General features: G+C 47.3%; 1 protein-coding gene across 2 annotated transcripts in view; it reads left to right on the top strand.

Moving 5' to 3' along the window:
• The first annotated feature begins 212 nt into the window (after positions 1 to 212).
• Positions 213 to 9,887, top strand: part of IGSF5 (immunoglobulin superfamily member 5) — a 29,082-nt gene continuing 19,407 nt past the window's right edge. Inside the window, exons 1-4 of one of the 2 annotated variants that reach the window (XM_038151351.1) lie at positions 213 to 474; positions 2,374 to 2,568; positions 8,041 to 8,361; positions 9,510 to 9,818. In XM_038151351.1, coding sequence (XP_038007279.1) covers positions 2,511 to 2,568; positions 8,041 to 8,361; positions 9,510 to 9,818 — 688 coding nt within the window. In that variant the 5' untranslated portion in view covers positions 213 to 474; positions 2,374 to 2,510. The remainder of the gene's footprint in view (positions 475 to 2,373; positions 2,569 to 8,040; positions 8,362 to 9,509; positions 9,819 to 9,887) is intronic. The other variant, XM_038151358.1, reaches the window with a different exon arrangement.

Genomic DNA, 9,887 nt, shown 5'->3' with positions numbered 1-9,887 from the left:
GGCTGTGAGTGTCACCGTGCGGGGCTGGCTCTGTGTCACCGTGCGGGGCTGGCTCTGTGTGTCACCGTGCAGGGCTGGCTCTGTGTCACCGTGCGGGGCTGGCTCTGTGTGTCACCGTGCAGGGCTGCCTGTGAGTGTCACCATGCAGGGCTGGCTCTGTGTGTCACCGGCCGTGCCTCACTTCCTCCGGCCCGGTTAAACATTGACAGGCACAGGGCGGAGGAAGGCAGAGGCCATCCCTGCGTGTCACACTGCCGGGCACGGCCTGCGGCTGGGGGACAGCTCGGAGCAGCCTGCCTTCCCTCAGGGACAGTGTCCCCAACACCCGAGGGACGTTTCCTGGGGACAGCAGGTGAGGGCTGGCCCGGGATCCTCTCCTGGATCCTCTCCAGCCTCTGCGTGGGCAGCGCCAGCCGGAGCTGGCGTCAGAGGGAAAGCCGTGGGACAGAGCTCAGCGCCAGGGATATGATCCAGGTAAAGCCCTGGGCAGCCTGGATTTGCTTCCCAGCAGACAGAGACAGGGGTTGGAAGATAATCGAGCCCTGTTAGCCCTTTTCCCTGCTCCTGCATCAGCAGGGAGCCAGCCCTGGGCTGGCAGGATGGTTTGAGGCTCTGTCTCCCGTTCTCCTTCCTGGCATTTGGGGTTGGTGTCCGTCGTGGGGTGCCCAAAGCTTCTGAGCCCCTCTCTGGGTCCAGCTGCCATTCCTCGAGGGGATAATTATTGTTATCATCCCTTGCCCGTGTCGTGGATGAGGGTGGGAGCAGGCTCAGAGCAGCACTGGCAACCTGAGTCACCCCCTGCGCCGGCAGAGGAGGGGAAAAGCAGCCCAAAACAAACCCAGGCATTTAATTCATTGTCAGCCAAAATATCCTGTTTCATCTGGGGATCAGATAACATATCCCAGCCCTTTGAAAGTCCATTTTGAAACAAATGAAAACAAAATATTATAGATCCCTCTCTTTCCTGCCTTGCTCTACTTCACCCCAAGCTGTTTACTGATTTTACTGTCCTGGATTTAGCACAATATTTTTGCCAATTTATTCTTCTCCATGTAAAACTTTGCCCAGCTCAGATTGCTTTGGTGCAGCTGGGTTTGTCAGGGGTGGGGTATGAAGGCTGCTGTTCTGGCTGGAAATGCTGCTTGGTGTCACAGCTTCCTGGAAAAGGACCCAGCCCTGTGTTTTGGATTGGTTTCCTGGTGCTTTGCTCGGGCTGTTTCACTTGGTATGACAGATGATAGCAGCTCCTGTAATCCTGACTGCTTTGTGTGTGACAGCCAAGAGCTGTCACAGTGACTGAGCGCGGAGAAATCCCTCCAGGCTGTGCACAGTGACCCTCCCTCCCCACCTGCCTGCTGGGGACTGCTCCCCACATAAAATATGGACATAAAAAGACCCCAAAACCTTTTAAAACACACTAGGAAAACCCCAACCAGCCTTTGGATGAGCAGGTGAAGAAACCAGCCCCCAGGTCTGGCTGAAAATGTTGATAAGTTGACAGGGCTGTCCTGTGGGTTCCCAAGGTGAACTGAAAGCTGGAAAAACAGGAAAATATGGATGAAAATGCCAGCTGAGCCTGCCAGATTCCAGCAGGGAATGGAGCTCTGGTACCTGCTGGTGCTGCAGGGAACCCAGGGTGTCTCTGTGGTGACACTTAATTTTCATGCACTGCACAGGGCTGCCACAAAGAGCACCCCAGGAGTCAGAAGCACTTTCCTGACAAGAAACTTGGTCTGGCCACAAAACCACATCCTCTGGCCCGGGTCCCTTTCGCAAAGGCAAGCTTCAGTGGCCCATTTGTAAACCAAGCACAGTCAAAGCCTCTCCCACATATTTTGAGGGGGAGGAGGAGAATATCTCACAAGTGAATCACAAACACTGAAGAAGCAGAAAATATGGGAGTAAGGTGGTGTCTCACACCCAGAATCTGTGTATTATTTCTGACCACAGTGGAGAGCTGCAGGTGGTTTATGGTGGGGTATAGGAGGCACTCTCAGGTTCTGAGGAATAACTCTGGGGACCTTTTTTGCACTTTTTTTACACTTTATTTTTTTTTTTTTTACAGTTTCTGAGGGCTCAGTCTGGGCAGCAGGGAGGAGATTTGATGTCTCTCATCCTCACAAGTGCAGCAGCTCAGAGAATTCTTTTCCCCAGTTGCTCAGGAGTAACTTTAATGATGCAGCTGGAGCTGCCCTGGCCCTGTCAGTGCTGAAGCAGGAGTGTTGTCACAGCCAGGAGGGGCTGAGGGACGGGAGAGCTGCAGCAGGAGGTTTCTCTGCTGGAAAATAAAAAGGTCCTCTGTGTCTTTTAAAACAGTTCTGCTCTGCTTGAAACCCTCCCTCATTTAATCTTTTCCCCTTGTTGCTGGTACAGGTCACACAAAGTCACCTTTGTCACAGGACCCAAACTCATTCCCCAGTTTCTCCCGGAGTTCTGCCCTTCAGCTTCTTCTCAAGCATGCAGTGACCACTGGTGGCTTCCTGCCTCGGGGACCAGGAGAGAATGCTCCAATGGAGAGCTTCCAGAAATGCATTTTACTGCCCCTCATCCTGACTGCCTGGCTGCCAGGTAGGACACGTCCATAACCCGTGAGATCAGCCAGCACGGACAAAATGTGGGCACTCGTTCCAGGGTGGGGAAAATGGCCTTGGTGATGAGCTCAGACTGAGCCACAGAGCGGGATTATCTCAACTGCTTGAAAGGAGATGTGGGATTATCTCAACTGCTTGAAAGGAGATGTTTGTATTTCAAGCCTGAACAATCTGATGATTTAAAGTGTGCTTGAGTGTGAAGGCCTGAGCAGTGGGTGGGGTGGGGAGGAGGTGGGAAGGCTGCCCTCGTTCAGTTTCTCCCTCTCCTTGTTTATCCCTTCCTCCTGTTCGGGACTGTTTTGAGGGTGCATCTGTAGAAAACTCAGTGTCAGCAGCTGGTTTTTGCTTCCAGAAGGAAATGCAAATGATCACGTTGCTGGTTTACCACCAGTTCACGCTTCACACGCCTGAGTCTCAAAGTCAATTGAGATTAAAAGTGTCTTGGTGGCAAAGCTTCAGAGGAAAAGTGAATATTAAGTGACTAGTTGGGTAATGGAGACAAGGCTGGGGTTTTTTTTTATTATTTTAATTATAGTCTAGCTGGAGTTTTAAGAGGCTCTGACAGGAACGAGCTGCAGTGGGATGAGGGGAAAGGTGTTGCCATGGATTAATAGTGAAAGGAAACACAGTGCAGGAATAAACACTGAGTTTTCTGAGCAGGGGAGCTGCACAGGGACGTGTGGTATTCAAGAAGCTCTTGAACAACCTGGTGAAGAGGAGGGAGCTGTGAGGTGGCAGACTTTGCAAGCAGTGCAGAATTACTTAGGGCAGCCAAATCCAAAAAGAGACTAGGATGATTTGCCAGAAAATGTCATGATGTCAGATGAGTAAGGAAGAAAGGCAGAGAAAGCATTTAATGCAAAGCATCTCTTAAATGCAATGTCTAGAGGAGAAAAGGTGTCTTGGAAAGAGAGTAAATTGCTGAAAAAGTGAGAAAATTTCGCTGTTTAATGTCTTCAGCGAGGGCAGATAAAATGAAACGTGGCATGATGTAAATCCACAGAAAGGTTTCATCTCAGATATTGGCTGTTTTGTTAACCCTTCCATCACAGACAAGACAGGCCTGAGAGAGCTACAAAGTGTGAGGGAGCTGTTCAAAGGTAGAGAACAAAGAATCATAGGAGGGTTTGGGTTGGAAAGGACCTTAAAAATCTTCCAGTTCCAACCTCCCTGCTGTGGGCAGAGACATCTTTCACCAGAGCAGGTTCCTCAGTGCCCCATCCAGCCCTGAACACTTCCAGGATGGGGCACCCAAAGCCCCTCTTGTCTAGGAGGGAAGGATGAGGAGGCTTCATTAGACTGGGATGTCTTTTTCCTGCTTGTGAACAAGAATAAATGGTGAAAATGTATGAAATTGATTAATTAGATGGAAGGAATGGTGAAATGATTATTCACAATTTCTCATAATAAAAAAAAATCGTGGTAACCATTAAAAGTATCAGATTTAAGGCTAACCAAAGCCTTTTCTCAGAGCATGTAATGAAATGGTAAAGCTCATGGTCACTGGCTGTGGGGGATATCAAATTATAAACAGGCTGAAAAAACCTAGAAACAAATACCACAAAGGGTAGATCCATAGGTGCAGAAGCATTTTTTTGGCTAAGGAAATCCCTGGATCCCTTCTTTTTGGGCACTGGGAAGTTCTACCAGGGACTGCTGTCAGACATTGAGTGAGAGGAGAGAGGAAGACATGCCTGGGGGCTGTGGAGAGGTTTGTGTGCAGGTGGGAGGAAATAAGAGTTGCTGAGCATCAGGAGTCTGGTATTAATTGACAGAAACATCGTGTAAGCATTTAAAAATTCTTGTTAACACAAGTGAACAAGGCAGTCCCTGGCTGCAGGCTTTGACAAGCTCTAACCTACTTTGGTTTTCAAAAAGCTCAGCTGCAGGGCTGTTGGGTTCTGAGACAAACTTGAGCTGCTTCTTTCTCTTTCTTCTTTCTTTCTTTCTTTCTTTCTTTCTTTCTTTCTTTCTTTCTTTCTTTCTTTCTTTCTTTCTTTCTTTCTTTCTTTCTTTCTTTCTTTCTTTCTTTCTTTCTTTCTTTTTCTTTCTTTCTTTCTTTCTTTCTTTCTTTCTTTCTTTCTTTCTTTCTTTCTTTCTTTCTTTCTTTCCTGTTGTGTGTTTAACAGTTGATAGCAGAGCTGTGGCTGGTAGAAGGCAAGGTGGGGTGAGCAGAAGACTGAAGAAAAAGTGAAGAGAAAAAGGAATTTCAAAGAGGCTGGAAGGAAAAAGAAGATGTAGAAATTCAAACAGAAAGAGCAGAGAGGGAAGGGCGAAAGACAGATATTAGACACAAAAACTGAAGGATGAAAATCAGTGTTTGTGGAAGGGCAGTATGGGTAGAGAGGGGGAGATTATTTTGAAATACGATAATGAGGCTGAAAAAAAAAGAGGAATCATTATGGCAAAAGGATAAGCTCATCCTGTCCTTCCCTGTGCTGCATCCAAATAGGTCACTTACAAAAGAGGAAAGGCAGAGCCAGCAGAGGACAGGAGGCAAGGAAGAGAAGGTAGCCACATCTCAATGCCCTTGTTGTTGAGAACTGCAGCGTGGAAGAGTGGTCCTTTGGGGTTTGTTCAAGTGTGGAAGAAAAAACACTGTTGTTGAAGGGCAAGGGTGGCTCTTGGGTAAATGAGGTTCCCTCAGTGCAGGCATCATCCTGCACAAGATGCATTTTCATTTCTTCACAGCCCGCAGTGGTGTGACAATGAATTCATGTGGCAGAGGAGGGAAAACAGCAGCTCACAAAGGGGCTGGTTTGTGCTCAGTGCTGCTGGGAGGCACTGAGCACCTGGGACACCATAAACACTTAACTTAAGCAAATTTTCACCCCTGCTGACTGCTCTGTAAACATTTAGTGCCTCAGAGAAGGTGTCCTCACTCAGCTGCGCTTTTCAAAAGCCCAGGGGTGATCAGGGAGCCAGCCCAACATTTCCCTGCTGCAGGGATGGTCTTTGCCTGGGTGGGATGTCTCCCTGCTGTGGAGGCAAGCAGATGTTAAAGCAGCTGTTAAGAGCTGAACATGTAATTCCTGTAAAGTGCAATGAAAATCTAGCCCGATGCCTTAATTTGTTTAAAAGCAACCATCTGCAAGGTATTTTTGAAGCAGGATGCAAATAAAAGCAGCACTGACATTTTTTCTCCCCAGCGCGTCAGGCAAGGTCCAGCAAAGGGAGTCCCAGCACTGGCTGGAGGCACTGGTAGCTGGGTTTAGATCCCATTTGTGCCATGAATGTCCTCTGCGACCTCACACAGGTGACTTTGTCAGTGTTTGTGCACGGGGTGGACAATGGAACATGCTGTTGGTTCAGGACTCCACGTGCAGAACAAGCAATAAAAGCAAGACGATAAAGAGGCAAAGGTAAAATCACCAAAACCATCCAGGCCACAGGTGGAGAAAGCTGATGAAACTCCTTTATTGGCTCTGCTGGGGCTGGGAGCTAAATGGAGGAGAGGTTATGTCCCACTCCTCAGTCCTTCTGCCTCCCAAAGGATCCCCAAAGGATCCCTCAGGGACCTGTTCCCCACGGGGCAGCAATCAGGGACCATTTATTGCTCCAGCAGGCATGGCTGGTGGAAGAAGATGTAGATCCTACCTTACCTATGGACTGATAAAAAATAATTCTCACAGATAAATGATTAACTCATACCTACCTGCCTATACTGCCCTGGAGAAAGCAAAAGCAACATAGACGATTATTTTTAGAGCCAGTGATCGCTGATTATTCCTGTTTAGGGATAAATTTCAAAGATTAATTAACAGCAAGCATTGTCCTGAAAGTTGAGTCATTTATTCAGAGCCCTGGCAAGCAGCAGCTCCTTGAAAAAGCAGAGTGTTTGCACAGGCATGGAAATAAATTCCAAGTGCACAGAGAACAGTTTGCATTAAGAGGGGCAGAGTGGGTAAGTTTTAATTTGAACAGAAATATGATTTACTTAATCTTATCTGGCTTCATTAATTATCACAGTAGGTAAAGTTTGCTTTTCATTTAATGTTTTGTTGCTCACACACAGATACGCTTTGCAGACTGAGGTGCATGGCAGAGGTAACATAACCCAGGAAGGTGGAAAATTTTTGTGAAGGTTTTTGTAAACATGACAGAACTCAGAGTCAGCCACACACAGCACCAGGAGAGAGAGGTTTGCACAATCCTGCAAAACAAAGAAGTCTGTAAATGCTTGCAGCAGGTGGGAGGAAAGAGAGGAGCTATTTATATTAAAGAACAATTCCTGGTACCAGCCTGGTTGGATGTACAGTGGTTGAATGTGGGCTGGGAACTGCAAAAGGCTCTGGGCAATGGAGCAATGAGGATCCAGACCCTTGTCCTGGGTGCAGCTCCCTGAGGCACTGGTTGCAATGTCCTCCCTGAGACTGGGCTCTGGTTCCATTCACACAAACACCAAACACCCCTGTTGTGTAAAAACACAGCGTGTCCTTCTCACATCAGCTGCTGACTGAAAGAAATTTTGTTTTTCAATAATGTATAGCTAATCCATTAATGAATAAACTACCTAAATTAAACTTGGTGTGAACAAAACCCTTAAAAATTACTTCATTGTCCTGAATACTCTTAGCAAGGGAGTGATGACCATTTCAGGCTTCCTTTCTCCTGGAACATAACTGAACACTTATTCTCAGGCCAAATTTGCTGGCATGGGGTTTTAATTAGACTGCCATGGACTGCAGTGTCTAATTGCTGCCATCGTCCAGAAGCATTGGGACATCACAGCAGTCCTGGTGCTCCCTCAGCAGGATTGTTCCCTGGGGAGGCAGATCCCTGGCAGGACTGTTGGGTCTGCAGGGAGGGAAACGTCCCTGCTTGGACTCACAATATTCCTGTGCAATTGGTGGAGTTGGCAATGGGAGGCCCTGGGTCTAAGAGGAGGAAAGGAAAACAAAATGACTTTGTTAGGAGCTTTCAGCTCTGAAAAATATTGCCCAAAATTCACACTGCCTTTCAAGGGGTTCAAACTAATGGGTTAAAGCACCTCTGGTTAACAGAGAGCCTGAGGAAGGCTTTAGGAGAAGTACATCACAATGTGTGTGATGAATGATGGAGGGACAGGGGAAAGAGCACTGAAAGACAAATGATGGGGCTGCAAAAAATCAGTGGCAATCCAAGATATGGAAAGGGACTGGTTACACACTCCTTTAATTATTTAAAGTGTAGGCAACTCAGGTATTTTCCCACTTAAAAGTGGGATTTTTTTTCTGTCAGCAAAATGGTAGTCAGTGAATTACTGAAGAGAAACAGGTGATTTTGGAGTGGGAGAAGGAGAGACAAAATAATTAAAGGCATTTTAAAAGAAAACCACTTAATCTAGGCAGGATCTGAAAGAATAGATTGAACACCTCCATTTCTGAACTGGTTAAGATGTTTTACACTATCCAACCACCTCTGTTGGTGTTGTATATGTATTTATGGACTGATTTTGGTTCCCTCACAGGTCTGGGCTTTTGTTACTCCATCACAAAAGGCCCTGAGAACGCCACAGTGCTGGCTGGCTCAGAGGCCAGGTTCAACTGCACGGTGTCTGCAGGATGGCAAATCCTCATCTGGCTCTCCAAGGGCAGTCCTGTGCTCACTGTCACCAGCTCCCATGGCCCCGTGGAAACCACAGAACGCTTCACCTCCAGGAACTACAGCAGTGGGGATGAGTTCACCTCGGAGCTGATCATCCACAACACCCAGCTGAGTGACTCTGGCAGGATTGAGTGCAGCATCCAGCAACCCAGCCAGAACAACTTTGCCTTTCTCTCTGTTCAAGGTGTGTATGGCTGATGCCTTGTGAAGGCTGACCTAGAGCAGAGCTAAAGAATAAAGCAGGGATTTATTCAAAGGCCTCCATGGATCCACCTTGGGCAGCACAAGAGCCCAGCCAGGGCTGCACCCAAGATGAACCAAAATGGTCCCAAAATGCACCAGCGGGCACGGGGTCTCTCCCTTGGATCAGTTCTGCTCCATTTGCACCTTGCAGTTCATTGTCCAGTTCCAGCTTTAGCCCAGGCACTCCCACCCTGCTTGTTTTTCTCTCTCCAGCCCACGCTGTTTGTGCTCCTGGGCTGAGATTTGGATCATTTGTCCTTGGTGCCCAGCTGGAGCAGGAATTGTTTTGTCTCCCTGCTCTGCGCAGAGAGCTCACCATCCCATAATATGAAGCTCAGAATTACACACTAAAGCAGCACAGAATCTGAAAAATAGAAAAGCTCAAACCTGAGGTCTCATAGCCACCAGCAAAAAGCTGTTTTATTGTGCTGCACTTAAGGGAATCCTCTGAGGAATTGCTCAGGTTAACCCTGGGAAGGAGTACATGCTCCCATTTACCATCCTTTGCCTCCTGCTCTCCTCACCCTAATTTTACTGCCTGACTGGGTTTTAGAGTCACATGCAGAATGCCAATAGCAGAGTTTACAACTGCCCCTGTTTTTTTTCCTGCTCCATCCCTTATTCCTTATCAGCCTGCAGCCAGGAAAGCAGGATCTCACCACCAGGCACCATCCATTTGCCAAGGAGGGGCTTGGTGCAGTGATGACACCTCATCACCTACCTGCAAACCTCTTCTTGTATGACCTGAGCATATTTAAAACTTAGAGAGAAACACTGTTATTTCACTATGTTGTCCTCCAGCTGGATATGTGTCAAGATGACCAAAAAAGTGCAGTTTCCTGCTTTTTATTGGAAAGGTACTGAAAGCTGAGACTTGTGCTTTGACATATTGGGTAATGGGCCCCTGTAGTTGAAATATCTGCCTGTTTCCATCATGCATATGGTGTATCTGTATTAATAATTGTTTTCCACTTCATATCTCAAGGCATAGCTATTTCTGGGTAGCGAGATAAGATTTAAAAACTACCAGCAGGAAAGCAATGCAGCGAAACGTTCTGAAGGAACAAAAACATCTTTTCCCTCCCACAGTTAATGGATCTTTACTCATCAAAAATAGCACCTTAACAGTAAAAGACAACCAAACAATTGAGATTGTTTGTGAAGCCTTAGGATGGGCTCCAGCTCCAGACATTACCTGGATGACAAATGACTCTTTGGTTGATAAGTCAAGCTATGTTACCCAGCAAAGTCCAGGATCTCATGGCCTCCACAATGCCCTGAGCACCTTAACTGTGACTCCGAGGGACACTGAGATTTTGACTTGTTTAGCTGACATAGAAGCACTCCCCAGCCCTCAGAATGCGACTGTAACTCTTATTTTTGACAACTCTGCCACGGGTAAGTGAACGTTTGTTGTGCTTTTCCCGTCCTGTACCGCCTGTGCTCAGGGCTGTGCGTTTTGTTCTG

The sequence above is a fragment of the Motacilla alba genome, chromosome 1, assembly GCF_015832195.1.
Source record: "Motacilla alba alba isolate MOTALB_02 chromosome 1, Motacilla_alba_V1.0_pri, whole genome shotgun sequence".
In the NCBI taxonomy this organism is placed as follows: domain Eukaryota; kingdom Metazoa; phylum Chordata; class Aves; order Passeriformes; family Motacillidae; genus Motacilla; species Motacilla alba.
The sequence above is the reverse complement of the archived record's forward strand: the minus strand, read 5'-3'. Positions and strand labels throughout refer to the sequence as shown.